This window comes from Stegodyphus dumicola, chromosome 6, assembly GCF_044657685.1.
Source record: "Stegodyphus dumicola isolate Sdum_Otavi_A_Nest chromosome 6, ASM4465768v1".
Classification (NCBI taxonomy): domain Eukaryota; kingdom Metazoa; phylum Arthropoda; class Arachnida; order Araneae; family Eresidae; genus Stegodyphus; species Stegodyphus dumicola.
In genome coordinates, this window is record NC_140773.1 from 194,578,985 (window position 1) to 194,605,948 (window position 26,964).

Below are 26,964 nucleotides of genomic sequence, written 5' to 3' on the forward strand. Positions count from 1 at the left end.
TATGTAGATATTTATTAATAATAATATACATTAATACAATTACTACCCATGCACTAATTTTTAGCCTTTGATGAAGCAAATTTATCAATTAGTTATTAAGTTGATCATTTCAAATTTTTCTCTTTCCACACTTAGAAATGCTAGGTCACTTAGGCAATCTTGTCCCACTGTTGATCGTAGATAAGTCAAAATAAATTTTAATTTGCTGAACGAGTGTTCACAGCTAGCATTTGATACTGCAATAGTAAGGAGTATTTGAAATGTGATGTCAGACAAATCGAAAAAGGAAATAATTAATTATATTACAATAATTATTAACTTAAAATAAATTTCCCACAAATCAATCAAAATTGAAATTTTGTTAAAAATCTTGTTTGTAATGGGGACCATTTGGTGCCTCTCTCAGAGGGGCAAATGAGGCATGACAGATTTATTCTCTTGCCCCCTTTCGCTACACCAATAGTTTTACCATAGATTTGGTTTTATGCATGCATAGACTCCAACCTGCAGCAAAACTTATCAGTAGTCAACAAATGAACGACATTTTCACAACTTTGAAAATGTGCGCATAAAGCATGTTGTAATTAATTAGCCATTCATTAATTTTTTATTAATCATTAATTGTAATCAGTTTTATTGCATTTAAAATCCATATACATATAAAACTGAATAATTAAAAATATGCCTTGTAAACATTTAATTAAAAATTTTCATTTAACTCCTCAAACATGTATATCACTAAATCTACTACAAATATGAAAAAAGATATATTTTAAATCACTACTAATCACAGAAAAAAATCAGAATCCATAAATCATGCATCTTTATTCTGGGTTTGATTTCCACAGGGAAATAAAATTTAAAAGAATAATACATATAAGTATTAAAAAAAATACTTATAATTTACGAATGCAAAGATTTATATGTAGCATGCTTAAGTTCTGATTTTGAGAATTTTTTTTATAATACAGTTCTTCATTTGCCTGCATATTTATTTTTTCAATCAAAACTGCTTCGAGATTTTTATGACCTAAATTTGGTCGAAAATCCATCTTTTTTTTTTTTTTAACAATTGAAAAAATTCTTTCGCAAGCTGCATTTGAATGAGGTATTATTAAGACAGCAAGCATTACAGTAGGCAATACTTTGTATTTAATACACCCATTCATATTTTTTAATTTGGCAATTTCTTCCTATGCTATATCAATATGCAAATCTACAATTTCTTTCAAATCATCTACTTGATACATGGAAAATTCAACTTCCACTTGATTAAGATATTTTTCATCAATAATGGATGGAAAAGTATTCATCAAGTAAAGAACAGATGAAAATGAAACTTCAGTTCTCAAGTTGATGTCAGCAACTTTAGCATGTTTTAGAAATGGATCACTTAGGGTAAATTCACCTATTATATATGAATATGCAGTTACAAAATAACTTCACACAGAATTGAAAAATGATTTCACTTTCATACAATTTGGCATTTTTTAAATATAATCTTGTTTCCGCACCAATTACTAAATTCTCATTTTCTTTTTGTTTATTATACTTCTGGAATGGTATAGATGTTAAGAGTAAAATCTTTATTTTCTATTGAAATTTCTGATGGTTTTACGAATCTAACAAATAAATTCATTAAAAGTTTAACAAGTTCTCTTCTCAATTTATGTATATAAGGAGTATTTGTTTATAACAGTAAATATTAATTTGTAGCAAATTAATATTTACTGTTATGAACAAGATATTTTTCAAAAATAACAAGTACAATTTTGTGGTAGTTTATTGTACCATTTTTTTTAATGTTTTGCAATCTTTTTCCTTCATTCTCACTGTTATCTGGTTGATCTACAAAAAAATTAATCTCATTTCATAACAGCATCTCACTGTTCCCAAATCCTTGTTATAGATTCTAAAAGAGACAACCATCTCATACTGCAATATTTCAAAATTTTATGAGATTTTGCATTCTGTCCCAAAATTTCTTGAGCAACTTTGAAGCTATGCTTCCGTTTCGAACTTTTCTCCAAATAAAAATATAAAGCTATTAGCAACATTTTGATTCCTCAGCCAATTAATTTTTCAGTAGCCTTTTTTGCAGCTATATGCAAGAGGTGGCATAGACAACCTCGGGTGATTATACTTGGTTGATGCATTTTGATTAAGATGCTACACCTTTAAAGTTTCCAATCATATTACTAGCATTATCTGAAGAAAATGATAAGCAATTTTTCCATTCTAAACCTTCGCTTTTAAAGTTTTCATTTATACAATAACTTCTCAAGTATTATTCGTGCATTCTAAAATAGAAATCTATGACACAATGATCACTCCCTTTTCTTTACTGTAATGTTATAATCAATGGGTACAGTTTGTTATCATTACTTACATCAGTACTTAGAGAAAATGATGTATTGCACACTGATTTTATAATATCGGCAACAGTTCTTTCTGCAAGAATTTTCACAATAGCAGCAATTTTGGTATGAGTGCAGCTAAATTTTTTTGCTATGGCAGAATTCAGAAACATAGCTTTGAAAAGCTTTATGGAATGATCCAAAACAAAAAGCGGTAGATTATGTTCAATTAAAAATCGAACAAAATAGCATTCGGCTTTTATAGGATCTGTTTCGTCATCTTTTATTAAGAAATTCATTATTTCTTTGGATTTTACAGTTCCAAGTCCTATATGTTTTTGAGGAAAAAAATGCCATTTGCAGTCATCTTTTCCGCCATGTGCAACTGAGAAGTCTTTGTTCCATACACTGCAGTCGGCGTGATTCACAGAAAGTTCGGATGCTTTAATGCATGGAAATTCTGAAGAATATGAATCTTTAAATTTCTGCTTTGATAAGTTTGGCTTCTTCGTTCGAGGTAGCATTATTAAAAAAAAAAAAAAAAAAAAAAAAAAAAACTTCCTGAATCTCAGTTTACAAGACATACACTAAGCTCTTGCCGTAATCCAAACAATGGAGCCGAAGGCAATGCAGCAGCAAAGAACCTGGGAGACAGACAAAATAGATGTTGCAGGGGAACTATTGGAGCAGTTGGAGTTACTGATCTACGATTGGCTGTTCTTCAAAACCAGCAACCCACTCAACATGTGATATATGATGACACGAGTATTCAGCCAATCATCCGACGAATTAGTTGGTCCCGTTTTGCGTACTGGTTCTCCTACTCTGTTTCTGTAAAATCCATAGATTTTCCACACTTTTTGTAGCTCGTAGTTTTTCACGAATTTACGTAGAAACTACGGAGAATCAACTTACATAGTTGCAGTCTATGTAAGTTGTTTAAGATGCTTCCACAAAAAATTCAAAAAGTTCCTTTCTCTTGTGTCATACATAGTGGACTTTCCAATGCCATACTTCTCACATAATTTTGAGACAGATACACCTTTATCCATTTTTTGCAGCAAATCCACTTTTCGTTTAATAGACATTGAAACACGCTTTCGCTTTGTAGATCCTTTGGCAGCTCCAGAATTGGAAACTCTTTTTGACATAATCGAAAGTTCAAGCTTAATTTTTATAAAATTGTTATAACAATCTGCAAAAAATAATAAGCTGGATCCAACTAGAAGATTAAGGAACAGTGCAATCTGCAACATTAAGCCTTAGATAATTTTAGCCTAACTTATACCATGCATTACACATTAAATGCACATGTGCATATGCTTTTAGTTGTGAATAGCTTTTAGTTGTGTAGCATCTGCTTTTAGTTGTGAATGCTTTTAGATAGTGATTATAATTTAATTAAATACTGCATATCATTAATGAATTTATTAATATAATTACAGAAGCTTTCTTCCTTTAAAATTTTAGACGGTCAGAAATATACAATACTAGACAGATAAAATATAGGGTGACCAGACAAAAGCCCGCTGGATGAAAGCGCACGCTACAAAAGCCCACAAAAAAAGCCCACTGTGATAATTGCCCACGCGACTGATACCCACACCGATGAAAGCGCACATTGATAAAAGCCCACACAGATAAAAGCCCACATAGATATAAGTGCACGCTGATAAAAGCCCACACTGACAAAAACCCACACCGATATATATGCTACGTTAAAATTAATATTTTTTTTTCCTTTTTTTCTTCAGCTTCACAAAGCAGATTCATGAATAAAGATAAAATAAAAAATAAATCAAATTAATAACAAATAATTGAACAATAAATTTAAGTAGCGGAATACATTTCATTTTGGGCTCCGGCTGAATTAAAATCCTATATGTATATAGAACACAGAGTCAATCAAAATAATATAATTAAAAACACATGCATGTATGTGTAACTTTGTTTCTATATTTACGCGACAAATGGAAATGCCCTAGTATAAGTCCGACAAAGGAGGTGAAAGGTGAAAGGTGAACTACTTCATTTAATTCTACAAAATTATAAGGAGTATAAAATGTACGTAAATTTTATACGGAGAATAATTTATGAATAATACAACACGTGTATGTATGTAAATTTTGCATATAATGAATTTAATGTGGAGAATTTAAGCCGAACCTTCATTTCAACGAAAAAAAAAAATAATAAAAGTACCGTATTCTATTATGATTAAGAAAATATTTGTGTGCGCTAACACAAACACTGTTTTAATGGTGAGTTAAAAGCACGGTTTCAAATAATCTAGTTAAATTTTGACAACTTGGATTTTACATAAATTAATTTCATTCCCACTTGAAATTTCATTTTTAATCATAATAATTATTACTCGTAAAATTTTTCAGGAAGTCATAGCTATTTTGGATTTCCTGAAAATGTGTGCTGTTTTTAAGTGGGCATTCGTCTTGTGGGCTTTTGTCATGCAGTTTTCTAACTGGCCGCTGGCTATTCAGACGGGAAACCATTGCGTTCTTTTCTTTTGCCACAGCTGTGTGAAAAAGCAGTTAAAGAGCAGAGAGACTTTCTTAATTGCTTTACCCCTATCGAAACTGGGGTGCCAAAGAACGGCCTCAAAAGGGAGGGGGTGCAGGAGAGCAATTAAAAGTTGGTCAGGAATAAATTAAAATTTTAAATGTTTTTTGTTAGTTACTAGAAAATAACAATATCTGAAATTCTGCTTGTAACTGAAGTTAACCCCTTTCTTGCATTTCTTTAGTTTCTTGAATAACTTTTTAGCTAAGGATTTAGTTAGAATTTCAGTTATTTTAAAAATTTCAATAACTGGAAAACGAAAGGAATTAAATATTTCTTAACCATTTTTAAAGGTATAATTCACTGGTTTTGCAGTAAAACTGCAGAGTGGAAAAATATGCTAGTTCCTGACTCGATAGTGTCTCTAACAACTTTTTGATGAACTAATTAAACATGTCTGTTATATAGAAGCAAAGCCATTGTTTAAAAGTAAAACTACTGAACTATTTCTAAATTAATTTATTACATATATTAAAACTTACGTAAAAGTAATATTTTTCATTTTAACTTTCATATGGTTGAAAACGTAACCATATGAAAGTTAAAATGAAAAATATGAAACCATATAAAACTATTTGAATAATTTTAATAACGAAGGTTTCTGAACTCAAGAACAAGAGGATTTAAGATCCATGAGCCCAGCGCTGTAAGAAAAGTAATCTTGCACATTAAAAATAATTTTTATTTCAAAAAAAAAAAAATATATGATGTTACTCGATTAGCTATAAACGCTTAAAAAACAGTTCATTTTAATTTACCGTAATTATTTATATACAAAAACTTTCAATAAAGCTAATTTAAACAGCATTTAGAAACTGAATTTCACTGGGACACTTCTTTTGTGGTTTTTATGCTGTTATTACATGTTGAATATTATTTTGCCTAGATTAAGAAAAAGGAACACATGTAAAAATTTATTATTTAGAAAAACTATCAAATTAAGGTCATTTTCTTCACCTCGAAATGCATTGTTTACCCTATACGAATTTCATATTCTGACAACACTGAAATAGTGGCCACATAACTTGTAGGAGATATTTCTTATAAAACTCGCGTGTTGGCGATCAAGTAGAAAAAATGTTTAATTATGGAGCTACGATTTGAATAATTTTTTTCCTTATTGAATGAGTTCAAAAGTTTCTAATATCTTGTTTTCTAGCATGAAATCATGAAATGTTTCACCAGTTTTTAAGGTTCTTTCCTAAGAATAATTCATTAAGCACAAGAACAAGTAAGGTATACTTCAAATTTCATTTCTTAGGTTTATTAGGTCTGGCTACCAAATAAACGTTTTTGAATTAAACATCAAATTTTAAACATTTTTTTTTTTTTCTTTAAATTTGTGTCTTAACTTTTATTTTCAAAAAAGCTTTCACGTAATCCGAAGTTTTATATAACAGAAGTTAGTATAAGAGAAGTATGACAAATTAAATTATCTGTACATTCAGTCACTATTAAAAATTAATTCTGTCAGACAATGGGTCCTCAATCAGGAATAGCCCTAAGGGAATTTTCACAGTTTTAGAGAGTAATTTAGTCAACCTTTTCTTTATGTATTAAGTATCTAGATTTAATTAATGATTATGAAAAAGCACTTTTATTCAAATTTTGGTATTTACCAACAAGTTTCATACTTTGATTTACATTAAAAATAATCCATGTTTAAACAAACGCATATGTACTTTTCAAGCTTTAGGAAGGAGAGGTTGAATGATCGTTTAGCAATGGTGAAAAGAGCACATGAGGGAAGAACTGTTGAGAAACACTGGTCTAGACCGAGCCAAGTTGAATTAAATACAATCTTTAGTTCTTACTGTAGTCATAAGGTTTTTTGTTGTTGTTGTTGTTGTTGTGTGTGTGTGTGCGGAAGACATGAAATATAAGCAATGCCCTCTTTGAGACTCGAACCTGGATCTCTCGAATACGAGCCAATTGTACTAACCGTTATACCATGAAGGCATTCTGGAAGAAGGGAGTAAATACCTTATATACTCCCACTTTTAAAGACAGCTGGGTATTAGGGGACCCAATGGTCAAATCTTGGTGGAGAAGAATCATCAGCCGCCACCTTTTTTTTTTTTAGTTCAGGCGTCATGCTGGAGACGTGAAAAATGAGCAATTTGCTCGCCGGGACTCTAACTTGAACCTCTCGAATATGTGCCGAGTGTGCTAACCATTACACCACGAAGGCAGGAGAAAATACTATACTATATCTTAGCCTGACAGTGTTTGGCTAAGGCCAGGTCAGTGGTGACGCTCACCTACTCACTATATTGTTATGTATTATTTCAGTCTGTACTATCAATTCTACTTTCCGCTTCCTCACCCGAATGTAAATAAATTAGTAAGTAAACATGTTTAGGATGCAAATGAGTTAAGAGTATTTAAGGCTAAGCTTTTGCGATTGAAAGGGAATGCGAGAACTGGCTACGTCGATTTCTGCTGTCAGGGATTAGCCATTTGTGGTTGTTACGTTAAGTGCGCCAGTAAGTTAATTTTCTGAGAAAGCCTGTTAGACTGATCTTGAATTCCTCTATTTAATTTATTACCTTGAATAAAATTAAATAAAATTCTACGTTTTACTGGGGTTAGTTTCATGAAAAAATGTCTATTGATTTCAAAAGAGAAAACAATTTTGAGCACTTGTTAAGATAAGCAGTATGCATAACAACTTACATATATTACATTCTAAACGTGAAAACATTTTTTTGATTGGTAAAATGTATCTCATCCAAGACTTAATCATTTATTTTCGATTCGCAAAACTTTCTAGACATTGTTTCTTTGAAAATAAATCTGGGAAAAAGTTAAAATATCTAAAAAAATAAATAATTAGTTAGATGAATAAGAATTAATAAAAAATAAAATAAAAGCTGTATATTAAGAAAGTGTCAGTCATCCAATTGTTAAGCTTTTCATGTAGGCACAAGGCTCACCAGTGGCCAAGCGCTGAACGCTAGTACCTCGGTTCGGGGTTCAAATCCCAATGGAAAGGCTGACTGCATGGGCACTTTTGTGGTTTTTCCCCTTGCGTAACATGTATACAAGCGAGTTTCCTTTAAAACGTCCTCCACAAAGGCATGCCTTCCTTTGGCTTAGTGCCATTTCGTTCGTTCTCTTTTCATGCCGAGTTCGAAATAGTGTCGTTTGTCCGCTGCCGTTCACACTTATTCTGTCTTTCTTGTTTCATTCGCTGTTCAAAAAGTCACTTTATGATTAAGAAAATATATATTCAGATGAAATGAGCTTACTACTTTGACCTGACTTAGCCTTTGAGTTCTAAGATTTATTAAACATTTTCTTTAGCTAAATTTATTCCGAACAGAATAATGAATTTCAGACATGTTCAAGAGGTGTGTTTTTGAATCTATTTCGATTTTTGTCATATAGGGTCCATTTCTTAAATTTCACATACTTCTAAAGAAATAGAACCACTATGCCTCTGCTTTGACAGAAAATCAAAATGTAGCAAGTGTATAACTAAAATGTACATGCTTTATTAAAAATATAGTGAGTCCTCTTTAAACGCAACCGTTCACGGTTTTAAAGGATTTTAGTTGTGGATATGATGGTCTTAGAAATGTGATATTCACTGCAATGTTTGTTAATGTTCACAAAAAATACACGTGTCTTTCAAAAGTCGACCTCTTAGAGACGTCGTCAATAGATATAAATTCACTATAATTATTTTCTAATGGATAATGGAATTTAATCTAATGTCAATTAGAAAACGGCTATTTACAATAGGAAGATTTAAAAGCACTATAACTGTAATTAAGAGCACTGTAATTTTTCTTTCACAATCAGCTGTTGTATAAGATTATCTACTTTGTGTATTTTTCATGTTTTATAACTGATATCCATACGTCTTGAACAAATATACAGTAAATACAAGACAAATTATTTAAAAATTTGTAATTTGAAACATTAATACTAATTTTCTTTTACTATACATAATGCTATTAATCAATGATAAATTTATATAATATGTATACTTAGCATCTAAAAACGATGAACTTTGAATCTGATGACTGTATATATTCATGTAGTTACAAAACTTTATTAAATGTTGTTATATGCATAGCTCTTTGTAATCTTCACGAATAGAATGCTACATATTTATTACTATAGATTGAGATGATTGTACTAATTAAATTTGTAGATATGTTGATTTCTAAGAATTGTTCCATCCCCCCCCCAAAAATAAATAATTAAATAAAATGGAAATTAAAACACTATTCCAAATTGCTGTAGTTGAAAGATTAAGACGTTATACTTTGAATTCATTTTCTGACAGGATGTCAGCTGACAGTTTTAATTTATTCAGAAATCTGAAAGAAAATATATCTAGAAAATTTCAAAATTATAATTGTTACATTCAAAAAAGCTTTCAATGAGAAATATGTTTAAACTGTGATAAGAAGCTCAGTCTAAAGTAAAGAAAGAATATCTCTTAGTGAAGTTTTGCTTGTGCTTAACTGTTTTAATATTAACAAACTCAAAAGGAATTAAAGGAAAGCTAAAAAGGAAGAAAATAAAATTCAAGTGTTTTTTAATTAAAAAGTTAATAGTTTTAATAATGAAACATAATTATATTTAATCTCAGCCTTATTACCTTAAAAATAGCACGTAAGAAACTTCACAATGATATTTTTAATTTTCACATACACATACCAAAGTTAAATAAGTAAATAAATAATAAAATGCAATTTCAGATTTATTATCGAAATGTTATAGCTAATCAATCAGAGAGCAGAAATTTTGCTTTCAACCTAATAAATTAAACAAATAAATTAGTGATAAAATATACAAACAGACATATATTTTGAGACATTAAAATTCAGATCTGAATACTCCATTTATTATAATTAAAATTATAAATACATTTTATAGTAATAAAAACCATAAGTTCGTTTTGATTATGTGCGCATTTATCAGTGCGTGCTTTTATCAGCGTGGGCTTATATCTATGTGGGCTTTTATCAATGTAGGCTTTTATCAATGTATACTTTCATCTCTGTGGTTATTTGTCGCGTGGGCAATTATCATAATATCATAGTGGGCTTTTTTTTTTTCTAGGCTTTTGTCGTGTGCGCTTTCGTCCAGTGGGCTTTTGTCTGTTAACCAAAATATAGGCATGGAAAAATTATGTCAATGGTGAATTGGCTCATTGGCAAACTGGCATGACAGAGAACAGACCCATTTCTACATACATGTATGTAATGAAGCAGAGTTAGCAGCAGTGATGTAGGAATTTTAATTGCATAAATGTTGATCCATAATGAACAGAAACTTGGCAGTTGAGTCAAATTAAATATTCATCTTTATTTCAATAAACATTTGTGGCCACAAACAAACTGGCACATTAATCATACCTATTCCAGAACAGCTACACTTTTGCAATTGGAAGAAAGAGAGGCAGCATCTTAGTAAATATACATAATGAGAACAAAGGTAGAAGCAAAGTGCCATATGTTCAGGATGAAATCTTAATTCAGAATGAGTTAGTTTCATTTCAATACATTTCACTGAATAATTAATAATGTTATAAAATTATTATTGACTGAAATACTTTTTTATTACACATATATATCTACATGTGCATGTATATTACTTGACTTACCATGCATTTGCCTCTTTTGTGATTTCTTTAGTTTCAATGGTAGAATCTGTACAAAGCAATATTTCTGGGGCATACCATCTGATAGGTAAGGCAATGTCACCAAGACAGTAATAATCTTCCTAAAAATAAAAATAACATTCAAGTTACTAGTTTCCTAAAAACTTTAAAACGAGGGCTATTCAGAAAGTAGGAACATTTTTGTCTGACGTCGCTAGGCGCGCACCGATCACTTATATTTTGGTGTCTGCATGCTCGGCATTTCAGTCGGCATCCAGCCATCACAGCGGGAACATTTCTACGCTTCCCGTTTTTTCAATATTTAAATTTAAAATGTGCGCTGCAATTGAAAACCCCGCCAGTTATGAGGTGCGGTGTGTGATATGGTTTTCAGCAAGTGTGTGAAGTGTATGACGTAATGAGTGAAAGTTCAACCCAGAAATGGTGCAATTGCCGAACTAACATTCATGATGAAGAGAAGAGTGGACGCCCTAGCATTGTGACTGACGAACTGGTCGCTAAAGTTGATGAAAAGATTTGTGAAAACCTCCGTTTCACAATAACGGAGTTTCCCGGACTTTGTTGTTTGAAATTGTCACACAAAAGCTAGGCTACCGCAAATTATGTGCAAGATGGGTGCCAAACTTGCTTACAGACCACCATAAAGGTCAGCAAATGGGGACAGCTTTAACAGTTCTGGAGGCCTACGACAGGCATGGTGATTCATTACTGGGTCGAATTGTAACTGGTGATGAGATGTGGGTGAGACACGTGAATTGTGAGACAAAATTACAGTCCATGCAGTGGGGGCACACAAGTTCACCCAAGAGACTAAGAAAATGTTTGCAAACTTTGTCACCAAAGAAGATTATGGCGACTGTGTTTTGAGACAGGCAAGATGTGCTTCTGATTGATTTTCTCGAACATGGTGCCACAATAAACTCTGAGCGGTACTGTCAAACTTTGCGCAACCTTAGGACAGCAGTTCAAAACAAGCACCGAGGAAAGTTGACATCCAAAATTTTGTTTTTGCACAACAATACTTGACCTCACACGACAAACCGTACTCAAGAACTCCTAAATTCATTCAAATGGGAGGTTTTCCCTCACCTGCCCTATAGTCCTGATCTTGCACCTAGTGATTTTGACTTGTTTCCAAGAATGAAGAACTGGCTAGCAACACAGCGCTTTGATGATGACAAGGAGCTGCGGGTACATGTCACTGTGGCTGAGATCGCAGGCGGCAGAATTCTATGATGAAGGAATTTCAAAGCTTGTCCACCGCTATGATAAGTGCCTCAATTTGTTTGGTGACTATGTAGAAAAGTAGAATTTTAGTCGCTCGTTCTAATGTTTATAATAATTTTCTTTCTTGCACATAATTTCTTTTTAATCCCAAAACGTTCCTTACTTTCTGAATAGCCTACGTACATGTGAATCTACCAATAATCTGAAAGATGCTTATTAATAATAGATACTAAATTCTTAATTTACAAAAGTGACTGAAAATTCAGTAAACGAGAAAGAAATTTGCAACGTAAAGTAGTACAATTAGTCTAGAAATTCATAAACCCGTAATGTCTTCTAAGGAATTTTATTACAGCAGTTTTTAGTTATACAATATGAAGTCCGAGATCTGGGATTGTAAGGACTTCGGCAATTCTGGATATCTGGAAATTTTCAGAGTTTAGACCACCAATTCATATCTAGTATAATAATGTGTAGCTACTATGAAATTAAAAATATAAAACAATTGTTTATGATCTTCAAGAATAAAAATTTACAAGGGAAACTCAATATTTATTTGTTTTATAATTTTTCCCCCTATTTAAATTGTTAAAGTTGTTTCCTTTTGGGGGGCTAATATTTTCTCTTTAATTTTATAGACAGACATAATTTTTTGTTCATTTGTAAAGTTTCATTATTCAAGTCCTTGTTGCATCAAAAATTCCCACTCAATATTCAAAATCTTTCCATTCTCAAAAATCTCTTTATTACTTTCATCACTATCAGTAGAAATACGAGGGCCATCCAGGAAGTAGATTACGTTTCCGTCTGTGTCCGCTAGGGGCGGGGCTAGCGCGGCCATCTTGGGGTCAGAGCGTTGCGCAGCTCAGTCTGCATCTAGCCGTGCTAGTGAGAGGTTCGTGCTGTGCTCCGTTCAGATACTGTGACGGTTTGAAATGTCTGCGTTAATTGAAAATCCCGCGAGCTGCGAGGTGCGCTCAGTAATAAGGTTTCTGACTGCAAAAAACTGTAAACCGATAGAAATCTATCGGCAGCTTCGTGAAGTGTATGGGGACAACATTATCACTGAAGGTGGAGTGCGTCAGTGGGTCATAAGATTTCAAAATGGCCGAACCAATGTTCACGACGAAGATCGAAGTGGGAGACCCAGCATAGTGACCGCCGAACTTCTCGAAAAAGTCGATGCTAAAGTCCGTGAAAATCGAAATTTCACAATAACGAAACTTTCTTTGAGTTTTCCACAAATTTCGCGAAGTTTGTTGCACGAAATCATCAGCGAAAAGCTTGGTTACCACAAGTTTTGTGCAAGATGGATTCCAAAAATCTTGACAGAGGACCACAAAAATCAGCGAATGGCTGCAGCGTTGAACTTTTTGGACGCTTACCATAAGGATGGTGACTCTTTACTCGATCGCATCGTTACTGGTGACGAAACATGGGTGAAACATGTGAACTGTGAAATGAAATTGCAATCAATGCAGTGGGGGCACACAAGTTCTCCCCAAAAACCCAAGAAATGCATGCAAACAATGTCGGCAAGGAAGATGATGGCGACTGTTTTTTGGGACAGAAAAGGTGTAATTTTGGTGGACTTCCTGGAAAGAGGCACTACAATAAACTCTCAAAGGTATTGCCAAACTCTCCAAAAACTCAGAAGAGCAATTCAAAACAAGCGCAGAGGAATGTTGAGCTCTAAGATCTTGTTGATTCACGACAACGCCCGGCCCCACACGGCAAATGTCACTCGTAAAGTTCTTGAATCTTTTAAGTGGGAGTTGTCTCCTCATCCGCCGTACAGTCCCGACCTGGCACCGAGCGACTTCCACCTATTCCCAGCAATGAAGAAGTGGCTGGCTATGCAGCGTTTTGATGACGACGCACAGCTGCAAGAAGAGGTAACGAAGTGGTTGAAGGCGCAGGCGGCCGAATTTTTCGACGAAGGAATTTCCAAGCTCGTACATCGCTACGATAAATGCCTTAATTTGTATGGTGACTATGTAGAAAAGTAGTATTTGAGTGTGGCTTTCATCTGTATATAATAAAATTTGTTTCCTATACTTTGTTTATTTTTTTATTCCAAAACGTAATCTACTTTCTGGATAGCCCTCGTATTTTCTGGATTTAAAACCATACTACAGATTTTGCCATCAGTTAGCTGTTTGCTGACTACAGCATTCTCAATGCAATTTAAAAATTATGCTATACCATTATAATTTATTATCACTTTTCTACATTTCTTCTATAAATTCCATTAATTGAAAAATTTCGCCTTCTATAGAATTCAAAATCCACATCAAAATAAGACTGGTAATTTGCCTAATTTTGAAATCCCACTTTCTTAAGCCCAATTTGCGCCAATGCCATTTTCATGCTCCAAAGCTGATTTAGAAGGCAAGTTCCAACTATGCTTTCACTATGTAGATCTTGCTACAATTTCAGAATTAGAAAGTCTTTTTCATATAATTGAAAATTCAAACTTTATTTTCTATACGACAACTGTAATAATAATAGCCTGCAAAAAATAATAAGCTGGATCAAATCAGTTGAGGAAGAGTGTAATTTGCTAACTCAATTTTTTTCAAATCTAATTCTTTTTTTCTTGCCACTGTAATCCCAACAAAAAAAAAAAAAAAAAAAAAAAAAAAAAAAAAAAAAAAAAAAAAAAACATGAAAACACCCATGCAGCCAGCCCGTTCACAGGATTCGAACCTCGGATCGAACTACCAGTGTTCAGCATCTTTACCGCTCGGCCGCTGGTGGGCCATGGTATAATATCACACAGGCCTATGATAGTAATAGTTCAAAAGCAAAGCCTATACTTAAATAAGTGCATATAATTCATAAAATCTTGAGTACTGAGTATTAATATTTCCAGTATACATTCCATATTATAATTTCCAGTATATTCATATATTTTAATAAGTGAATATAATTCAAGGTGCAGTATCATCTAGTAGATATTGAAGTAACTAAAATATTTACAGACATGAACCTCCTCAGTTTCATATATTTTTGTACCAACTTCATTATAATTTATTTTTAATTAAATATAAATTTATGAAAATGTATCGAGCTTCTGGATTATCCCATACAAGCAATAGTTTATGCAAAATCGTGCTGACAAAATTTAAATTAACAAGGGCAGAGTCTAACACATTTTATCAGAATTTATATGAAAAATACAAACTGCTACACATTAGATGGCAGTTAGCTTCACAAGTTAACAACACTTCCTATTTTTTCTATGATGCTAAATGGGATTTTTAAATCTTGTGGTGTAAAAATCTATCATGTTCTTAAACCAGCCAGAAATCAAACACTTTGTTATGACATGGAGCATTATTCTGGTGAAAATGTCCTGGTTTTCCAGTAAATTAATATTTGCAATAGTGATATATCTTGGAATATTACAACATAATATCAATATTGGGAAATCAACTGATTTTTGATAAAATCAATTTCCAGTAATTGTTATGATATGCTTTAAAAAATCTGACCTTATATGTATTCAAAGAATACAAATTTAAAGTTAAAAAAAAATTAATTAAATGCATTACAATTTATTCAGTGAGTACTTTGATAAAAACATTATTCATTCAAGTACTGAAAATAGCTGAGCTTAGGATGCACTAGAGGCTTCCCTCCCTACTTGCTATCACTTGCCAAGCCATGGAAAAACACATCACATATTCCCATAGCTTTGTTTAGTTTTTCTTTAAAAGATACAAAAAATAGTTGGATGGACTACAGGAGAAAATCTGTTAGCAACATAATAGACATCATATTTATTAGAAATAACTATGATTTGAAAAATTAGGTACTTTTCTGCTAATGGGGTGCCCCAGTACTAAACATAAATGTTGGTGTGATATTTATCTAGACAGTGGCAACTCTAATGATACATAAAACTCCATAAAAAGAATAATCATCTTACATATACTGAATATGATATACATATATATAATGTTTAATGTATACAATACCAAGGCTATGCATGATGCCAAATTAATGCATTTCTCTGATTTTTTTTTAAAGCAAAAACAGATTATTTTATACAAGGGTAAATTAAAACTGCTATTCCCCTCACATACACAGTAACCTGTTTTGACTTAAAAATATCAGAGAACACCATAAATTTAACATTGCCCACATTAAACGTTACATATATTATCATTTTACAGCTGTCCATGACATGATATAAATATTCTATTACATCTGGTGCTTCAGCACACATCTGACAAGTGGCACTTCCTTAACAAATTCATTCCCAAAACTTTATTATTATTAAAATACTAAATATTAGATGCCACTTAATGTGATCATGTTAATACTATAATTTGGATATTATTATTAATTTACTAAACTCCTGCTCGTTTGTATTAGAAAACATGGAAAAATGCATCATCTATTGTGATAAAAAAATTCAGTTGCTAAGACCAAACTATTGCAGAATAGGTTTTATGAACCAAATAAGTCATAAAATTGCCAAGTAACAGAGAAATGTCACCAAGTGGGAGGTAAAGTCACCATGCAGCTTAATTTCAATGTCAACCAACCATTTCAAATTAAGTAAAAAAGGAATCTTAGTTGGAAGTATACTTAATTGGAATAACTGCTCCCCCCTTTTTTAAATTCCTGGAAGCATTCAAAGTTGGGTTTTTTTTTTTTTTTTTTTTTTTTTTGCTTAACTTAAAATTTTATGTTGACACATTATCTTCAAATGAGGGATATCTTTGAATATTAAGACTGGGGTATACCAGATATGTTACGAACAATTCATAAAATAAACTTTTGCATTTTCCCGATTAAAATGCTATGAAAATACTTACTTATATGTTGATTAATATTTTCATTTTAAATTGATTAAACTTTATTGCTATTTTAAAGGATTTTTTTTTCTTATTATTTAATGCTATCATTTAGTTAATGTTGTCAAAATAGCCATGGACAAGTATGATCATATTATGCAGCGCAAACTATAGAATTAAAAATTCACATCACAAAGCAAAAATCAGCAAATGCTGGTTGATTCATAAAATGTTTTATTATTTAAATATTATACTTTTGAAAAATTCACCACTGTAAGCAAATGTAAGCAAAAGTTAAATGCCTGATTTGGATAATTTTTGAAAGAAGCACTTCTTGAGGGAAATGATGACTTTACAGAAGACACCCATGCAGCTATTCCATTTGCCATGATCTGAATCATGGTTTAATTTTCAGCATAGTGTGTTTGGCATTTTATCCACTTGACCACTGGTGAGATGTCAGAAGTTACATTGTTCAAATTTATACATATTTGTGGTGAAAGATCAATGCTTCATTAACTTTTCTCTTTCTACATTTGTATCATTCTATAGGGAGTCATTCCCCCCCCCAACCCTTAATGAGACTATTAAGGAAAATTTCTGGCGCCAAGTTGCTCTAATCCCACAGAGAAACTGCTTTTAATTACACTTGTAATTTCACTGCCATTACACTCTTACTTCTTAAATAAAATCTTTTCATTATAAAAGTAAAATTTGTAAATATATTCACAAGCATACTTTAACAGTAAGAATTTCTGACCGATTTTAAAAATTAAATATTATGTAATATTTGTATATACATATATAAGTGAGTCCTAAACTTCATATACAGCATTAAAGAATTCAAAATATTAATTAACATGTAATATATAACTTCTCTATATCCCAGAAAAGTAATCATAATAATTATAAAGACTTCTTAATATTGGACATTTTCAAATACTCAAAACATGGAAAAGACTTACTCGGTGGCGACTGAATGAGATACCATAATCTCCAATCTTTACACTAAGATCTGGGCATACAAAACAGTTGTGGGCAGCAAGATCCCTTTGATTAGAGAAAAACAATCAATTCACTTTCAAGCAATATCAATAACTATACATGCAAGCAATATCAACACAGGAAATATTACTGAATCTTGAAACATTCCCTATTAACAGACAGCATGAAAATAAATAATTTTAAACGTGTAAAGTATGGTAAAACTTCACTTCTATGGAACTGCGATTAACTAGATCTTCTGTTCTTTCCAAATTAAGTAAAAGTATCCTTAATTTATTCATGTACTTTTACTTTTATTGTAAATTTAAACAATACAAAAAGATAATATAATACATTGTTTATTTCTTAAGAAATCTGTAGTGCTTGATCCTCCTTCTAATTAGTTTCCTTTTTGTAAGAAATGTTTATAAGTTAATAAGTGTTTTGTTAAATAAACGAAAAAGATTCGTCCAGGTGGTCATTAACAGTGTCACGACACAACACTGGCCATAACTGGATCTTACAAAAATATTAAATAGATTTAGATAAAAATTCAATTATACACCATGAAGGCATGGTTAATTTTATTTATCTAAATAAAAATCATAATTATGTGTTTTAGAACAATATCTAATTATAGTATAAATAGTATAATATATACTTAATTCTTATATACAGCAGCTCACATTTGTTTCCGGACACTTGCATTTTTCAGTTTTAATACCAGTTACTTAAGATAAAGCAAAATGACTACTTACAGATACATTATTAATCAACTTTTTTTTTAATTTGCTGGCTTTTCAGTTTTGTTTGTAATTACATTGCTTAAGATAAAAAAAAATGATCACATTTCTTTCAGACATACTAATGATCATCTTTCTTAAAACCCACTTGCTTTCAAAATGTTTTTGGCAAAAAGAAATAATTTAGTCAAAAAGTTCAGAAAATGAACTCACATAAGTATACTTTCAGCAAAGCATTTATATTTATAAAAACAGGAAAATAATATGACATTCAATATTTCATTAGATATCCTATAGCTAAAATTATGCTTTCACCACCTTGGCATAGCTTCATCAATTTTTCTCTGTAAGAATGGTCCCCCCTTTTTTTTTTCATTCATTCATAAGAATTGTTTTTAATAGCACTTTTGGAGAAATATTTTGTTGCCTTTTCACCAACTCTCACCATACATGTTTAACAGGATTTGAGTTTGGAGAATACAGAAAATTTTTGATTACTTAAGAACAATAACCACAAGCGAATGTTCAAGTTTGTATGTTTAGGACCATTATCCTGATTGAACTTGACTGTATTTTACATTCCAAGTTTTCTTGAAGATGCTTTCAGGTTTTCATTAAGAATATATACAGATGTAATTTTATACTGACATATATTATTTTCTATACAAACATAATTTTCCATTCCAGAAGCACTGAAACTTCCTCAAACCATTAAGTTTTGAGCTAACAATAGGCAAGAGAAATTTAGTATTCAAGCATTCATTCAGGTTTTGCTCCACAATAGTTCATCCATCTGACCCAAATGTATTAAAATTTTGACTCATCTGAAAACATAACACTGTTCCATTATGATTAATATTTGCTGACCATGGGATGTGCAAATGCCAAGCATATTTTCCTTGTCTTCTTTTTGATGAAAATTTCCTTCTTGATTATTGCCCATTGTATCCATTTGGCCTAAAGACTCTTCTAAGAGTTTCAGGGTTAACTTTTATTGAAAACAGTTTTAAATCCTATGCAAACTTTGCAGCATTAATTTTTGGGTTTTGCTTCATTCTTCATAGGATAAATCTTGGAATGTGTTCGAGACTTCAGTCCATTTTGAACAGTTCCACACAATTTTCATTATTTAAACAACATCAAAAATAGTTAAATGCTTAACACAAATGATATTATGGATATTTCAAATGCTTTTACCATCTCTGAAATGAATTTAAATTAAAAAATTTTTTAATTTCTAACAGAACTTGTCACTGATTTGTAGTGTCTTGCCATGTTCACTTCAGATATGAAATTGTTAATGTACACTCACTTCAAAAAGTTAAGCATGAAGATGTAAAATGCAAAAAAATCAACAAATACTGCTTTGATAGACACAAAATTTGGCAGAAAAGTAGCATATATATTTATGCATAAACAAAATCAATAATTATATACAGAAATGAAAACAATATTAAATTTTTGTAAGTTATCAGATAATGACATACTGCAGACTTAATTATGTATAAAGTGAAAATAAACAGCATAAAATGAAAAAAAAAAAAAAAAAAGATATTAATAGGGTATGTGATCCCCCCTCATCTGTATACAAAGTTTACACCTTGTGACCGTGCTTTCAGTTAGGTAGTCAACCACCACAGAATTAAGCAATCTCCATTCTTCTTGTAGAGCAGTTTCCAGCTCAATAAGAGTGGCTGGAGGTGGAAAACGTGAAGATACAGCACCGCCAAGAGCATCCCAAAGATTTTCTGGAGAATTTCAATGGGATTAAGGTTGGGAAAATATGCTGGCCACGCCATACGTGCAATCCCTTCACTCTCCAGGTAGTCACCAACAATGTCAGCTTTATGGGGGCGTACATTATCGTCCATTAAAACAAAAGTAGGGCCAACTGCTGCAACATACAATCTCACAATGGGTTCCAGGACTTCATCTCGATACCGAACAACAGTCAAAGAACCCCGTTTAAAGATGTGCAGATCGGTGCGGTAACCTAATAAAATCCCTGCCCACACCATAATGCTTCCGCCTCGGAATGCATGATGTTTTGGGACTGATTGCATGTTCGTTGTTCACACGTTATCCTTATACGCTTGTCATCTGGCTCCAGAGCATCAGTAAACATGACATTGCATCAGTCAGACACATTCCAATTGGCATGTTCTTGGCACCACTGTAATCGTGCCCCTCTTGATTAGATGGATATTTTATGTATTAATTGTTATTATTTTCAAGCTTTAGTTTCGCTTACTTAATTCAGTTTTTTCAGTAATTGAAGTTATTAATTTTTGTTTTAGTTGTTTAAAGTTGGTTGAAAGTTTAAACTATAACTTTTGTAAACTTTAAATTTAGGTTTGGTTGCTTAAACAGTTTTCTAATGTTGAAGTTGTTTAATTATAATTTGAGTTTAGGGACTTAAGTTTACTTGGGTTTTGTCCTTTTTGTTTTTGACCCTTAAGGTTGTTTAACTTTTAACTTTGATTATTTTAAAGCCTTGTTTGCTGCACTTTTTGTGTGTTAATTTTTTTAATTTCACTTAATTTTTACCCCTCTTTCTATTAAAATTGATCGAATTCATATTTTCTGACTGGTGGTAAGGTAAATCAATAGTAAGTGAAACTCAATCTGGATAATGAGTGTGTATACTTAATTTCTGCTGAAGAAACAATTTATTATTGTACTGACATTTTTAATGAATTTAATTGTTATGTAATAGTTTAATTTTTAATGTCCTAAATTCGTTCATTGTGTTGAAAAAACTATTCACTGGTTCTGCAAAAAAATTTTTCACATCCAAACCATCAGCTTGGAACTCATTCTCAGAATTCCTTATCTGGGGATTACTGCACCCCGAAATTCTTTCGCCCAAGCGTTTGAACACATGTTTGATGTTTTCACCACATGTTCTGATGACTGTGCCACGTGCAGTATTGGCATAACCGGGATACCGTTTGCTGTGACATCTCTAGCAGGGAAATGTTCTACAAAGAGTTAATTTATGAAAGTGAAAAGTCGAGGGATAGGAAGCTCGCAATGTTGGATCTGCGCCTCGAAATGAGGCTAGTTTTTCCCCCCTTTCCCATCAGCGGAGAGGAGACTAACCCAGCGGAGTGGCCTTGGAGGCCGAGTGGTTGAACTGCAATTTCTAAAATACAAGTGTATGAAAACAAATGTGAGACACTGTAAGTAATATAGTTTTAGTGCAGTATCTAAATATTGCATGGGTTTGAAAATAAAGTTTTGGAGCCTATGTAAATAAAAATTAATTTCACTGCTTTCTTTTACGTGAAATTAAAAAAAAATCTTCCATAAAGATATCCTTTCCTTTAAGCAGAGAAGCCCTCATGTGTTTTTCAATAATCTAAATAATTGTAATTTTAACTGAAATAAAAATAATTGAGTGCTATATCAAACAATAATATTACAAAACAATAAACACAAAATAATTTCATTACTTGATTATATCAAAAAAAATTGTTTTATAAAAATAAAATTTTTTACCAATATAATTTTTGTTAAAATATAATAATGAAAAAAAAAAAGATTCAATCATTTATATACAGCAAAATTTTTAAATATCTGATTTATATACCAGAATTATGAATTTTTGAATAACTGAACAGGTTATGGTCTCACTTAATCAAGATACTGCATATCCAACTTTCCGGATTTTGAACAATTTTTGGTATTATTGCATTATTAGCATCATAATAAAAATATGTTTTACTTTATTGAAACATCTAAAATGGTTATATAAAATGTCACAATGCATTAAAATCAATGCATAAAAATAATAAATTCAGCAAAAAATAAGCAACATGTAAATAATTTACATAATTAAATGAATCAATCCTTTTAAAAGAGAATCCTTACTAAAATAAAATTTAGATTAAGTACCTAATATTTATCATCGAAATATAAACAATCCTTACGTAATACAATTTTTTTGTTCTTCTAAATCAGCAAAATGAACATATAGTAAATACATCAAATAATAAATAAACAACACTTCTCCAATTAACCCCTTAACTGCCACAAGCCTTGCTCAGCCGATGTGTTAACTGCCCAGGTGTATATATATATATATATATATACACCTTTCCCAAATGCTAGAATTTGCTTTACACTGTTACCAGTAAAATTATTCACAAAGCTTTGGAATGTAACACCACAATGACCTTGACAGAGTATGCAAAGGAGGATACTATTTTAAAGAAGAAGGGGGAGGGAATTTGAGAGGTGATGTTTCTGAAAGGGTGAACATAATTGACTGCACAGTTATTGCTTGTGTTTCTATTTGAGTAAAACATACTTTTTTTATTCTGCATCTTCCGTTTTTGTTTATAGTAGATGCTTTCTTTATTACTATGAACGACAGTGAAATAGATGATTACTTTCTGTCATCTTCAGAATCAACCACCTCAAAACATGATATATTACATCACAAGAAGAGGATTGTAACTATTCTCTGAAAGATGCTCAACATTGGGTATGATTTGATATGAAAAACTTGCCTATGCTGCCTCTACACTTTCCAAGGTATACTGATTTTGCAAGGTATAACACTGAAACCTGATTACTTTACTGGTCTAAAAATAAATTGATCGAAACTCCATTCTGGGGATATTTTTTATTATACATCTTTTTTATTATATTTTTACTCTAAACATTAAATTTTGTATTTTTAATTTTTCCTTTAATTCTTTATTTTGCGAAAGTAAACAGTTTTTAGACAGCAAAACTTATACTTATTTTCCTCCTAATAATACGTCATACACATGCATGTGTAGAAAACGGTGGCACTGGGGAGTGAATCTTGTTAAGATTTTCGCGGCAGTTAAGGCATTAAATGCCTGAAATTGAATTTTTAAAGAATTAAATTAAATATCAGTATTGCAGGTATTGAAACCCCAAAATCTTCAAAAAATTGTGATTTCGGATTTTTGTATTTTCAAATTCTCTACACTTTTATCTTTCTAAAAAAACCATTCTTTAATTTCTATGAAGATTAGAACTGTTAAAAACACCTAGTTTTAATTTGTCATCTACTGCTTTGATCAATGAGGATTTTTACATAAAAACACATAAATCCTCATTATATGTCATAAAAACACGATTTTACATAAAAACACGTTTTTCAATGAGGAAACACGTTTTTGATCAATGAGGATTTTTACATAAAAATACGTTTTTCTCCAAACGTGATTTTTTTATACTCGATGTACCTTTTCTCAGGAACTACTGCTCACAGGTATCTAAACTTTTTATGGCTTATTTATTAGGTTCCCTAATATTTACTGAAATGAGCTTTTTGTAATAAACTTAGAAAAATGTTTTTAAAACTTTTTTGTGTGAGAAAAGTGCTAAATTTTAATATGCCTAACAAAATATTCTGAAATTTACTCTAAAATTCAAAATGCTTCAAAAGCTTGTTTCAGTATAATCAGATAGGTATACTTTAATTACAGAAAAAATTTCAAGCTTGTATCTACAGCAGATTTTGAGAAAAGGTACATCGAAAATGGTCAATTTAACATTGTCGGTATAGGGGTTTCTGATACCTTTTAAGAAAAGAAAAAAAAAAAAAAAAACTTACTATAAAACTATTCAACATGGCATCCTCGTTTCTAAATACTAATAAAACACCTTCTACCCGTTTGATATAAAATGCGCAGAAGGACTGGTATCATTAGATCAAATAAGAAAATGGGGAAAGGAGTGTATAAAGGCGAGAATAGAAAATCACAAAAAAATAATTATAATAACAACTGAATCTATGAATATACTAATTACACAAATAACTCTGCAAGCTAACATCACTAGATAATAAAAAGTACTGATAACCAATGCGAGGAACTCACAGCAACTCCTTACCTGGTTTGAAGCTTTACAAATCCAGTAAAATAATTTGATGGTGGTCATAGACCATGTAAAAAAAGGTGTATGTTAAGCAGATTATTTGAAAGTATTAGTATTTCATTAAATTTAAAATGTATAAAACTGTTAATGATTCTACAGAAAATTTACAATGAAACTTAACTACAGTGTAAAAATTTAATATGTTCTAAAATAAATTCTCAAGCCATTTTTCAAGCAAATTATTTTTAAATGTAAACCTTTACTTACACATGAGTAAAACCATTCTCATGCAAATATCGCAAACCAGAGGCTATATTGCAAGACATCTGCAGCAAAAGTCCATTATTTAAAAGTGAATCTTTATGCTCTTGTTCCTTTAGATATGCTTTTAAATCCTGAAATTTAAACAGCAAATTAAGCAAGATATTATTTAGCTTAAATAGAATTTAATCTATTCTTACATTAAAACATTCTCACAATAATACTTTATTTCGAGAGTAATTATAATATATTTTAAAATAAAAAAATAAATTAAAAAAAACATACATTTACAGTGTGCTCCAAGACAAGAAGAAAAGGATCAGACTCTAGACATCGACCAAGAAGACGAACAACATTAGGATGCATCAAATCCCTATCAGTGAGTAAAATCATTTTTACTTTAATCACTCATTTTTAAAATTAATTATGCAATTTCAGTGAATCATTTTACATAATTATAAATACAACACTTTCTATGTAAACAATGAATCTTTTTGTTGTGAGCATCACTGAAAATCAGCAAAATTTCTTAAAACATTAGTATTGAATATAACCTAATACAGCCACTTCCACAGAACAAAGATATCTGGAACCACAGCTGATAGTCTTAGAATACATTACATATCATAAATAAGAATGCATTCAATTGTTCCAATTGATAGTCATACAGTGATTCATAGTTGAAGCTTATAGAATTCTACTAATATAAGCTCTTTATACTAAAAGTATATAAATCCAATAGCTATCAGATTGTAAGGTTAGCTTAAGTTATTTAAACACAGAGAAAGCTCTGCTTAAGAAAAAAGGATGCCTCCATGAAGGACTTGGAAAGGAAACTGGTTTGTATATATATGTTACACAAGATGAAAACTATGAAAAATACCCATAAAGGCAGCCTATTCACCTGGGTTCAAATCCAGGTCAAATCATCAGTAATAATCCCTCTCAGTGGCAAGACCTTACATATAAGAGCTAGAATAATTTTTGTGATGTCTGTAAGAATGTACATATATGTGCATCTTGAAATATATACAATTTTTAAGGCAATATATTAAAAGTACATAAATCCAGGTATAAAGTACTAGAGGCCTTTTGAAAGGAAAATCAAGAAAATGCCTCTTTCTCATGGCAGTTTCCGAAAATTTGGGCTTTCTTAGGGAATGCCCCATGCCAGCCAGTGGTCATAACCACTTTGCCACAAGTGAGGCATTAGCTACACTTTACATTTGTTCATTTGTGTATTTTAAATAAGCAGCAATTTGTTTTATGAAAACTGCACCAAACAATGTTTTTATTTTATTTTTCAATTGCAATTGAATTATTTTCTTACACATACTTAAAATTTTTTAATCATGGCTTTATTTATTTAAACATTTCTTTTGCTCACCGATATGGTCTCACTTCATGCAAAAAATGCAGATGTTCAGAAGGAGATGCTTCCTCTCTAAGAATTTTGACAACAACTGATGTTTTTTCTTCATTATTGCATATCTGTGAGGCCTCTCCTTCTACCACACGACCAAACCATCCACAACCTAATTCTTTCAGATATTGAAGTTGTTGACGTGGAAAGTTACTGTTTGGATCGTCTAAATATAGAATGAAAGGAAATAAAAATCATAGTCAATTCCATTAAAAAGAAATTAAACACTTAGAGCAAATAATAAAAAAGTTACATATCATTAAATACATATGTTAATCTATCTATCTATCTACATATATGTATATAAAACTGAAACAATAATTTATTTGATATTAAAAAGTGTATGCTGTACTCTTCATTATCTGTATGCAAATTATTCATTTTGTGGATTATCCATCAAATGCTTGAAAGAATTTCTATAAAAGGATGAAAACTTTAAAACCTTTCAGGTTGAAATTTATTGCTAAACCTAATTTACTGCTAAAGCTATTAGCTGTGAAAAGTCATGTCTAGAAACAGAATAACTATTGAAAGCTAGAAGAATTAAATACTGAAATTATTTCTGCTATTCAAAGTTTTTAAAATATAAACAAATTAAACTTGGAAAACGAAGTATTTTATCAGACAAAAGCATTCTGGATACAATGACTCAGAAAAGTATCAGAATTCAAAATCGTAAAACAGCAATAATAAAAAATCAGATGTGGGCACCACACGACTTCCTTGTAAGGCATTAAATTATACAAATTTTTGCTGCATTTTAGTTACACTTATTTTCTCAAATTTCATTAGAGATATATTTTGCCATCAGTTAATTCTGTTTTCATTTCGTAGCAAGGCAAAAATACAGAAAAACGCAACATATCTTCATTAAAAATTGCATACATACATAACATAAAAATTGTATACATTACAGAGAAAAACATAAAACAACAAATACAGCTTTAAAAAAGTTTTAAAAGCTTTTATAATTAAAATTAAGAGTTTCTACACAAAATCAAGCAATTCTGCCTGCTGAAACGAAGACAAAAATTTTGCCGCACAAAATTGAAAGTTAACTTTCTGACCCACTGGGCAGAAAGAC

General features: G+C 31.2%; 1 protein-coding gene across 1 annotated transcript in view; it reads right to left on the reverse strand.

Annotated features, from left to right (window-relative positions):
* The window catches only part of LOC118195452 (uncharacterized), a 122,852-nt gene that overhangs the window by 68,565 nt on the left and 27,323 nt on the right, over positions 1–26,964 (reverse strand). The window contains exons 5-9 of the mRNA XM_035366781.2: positions 25,845–26,046; positions 24,743–24,830; positions 24,464–24,591; positions 17,576–17,660; positions 10,558–10,676 (exon numbers count right to left, since the gene is read on the reverse strand). Coding sequence (XP_035222672.2) covers positions 10,558–10,676; positions 17,576–17,660; positions 24,464–24,591; positions 24,743–24,830; positions 25,845–26,046 — 622 coding nt within the window. The remainder of the gene's footprint in view (positions 1–10,557; positions 10,677–17,575; positions 17,661–24,463; positions 24,592–24,742; positions 24,831–25,844; positions 26,047–26,964) is intronic.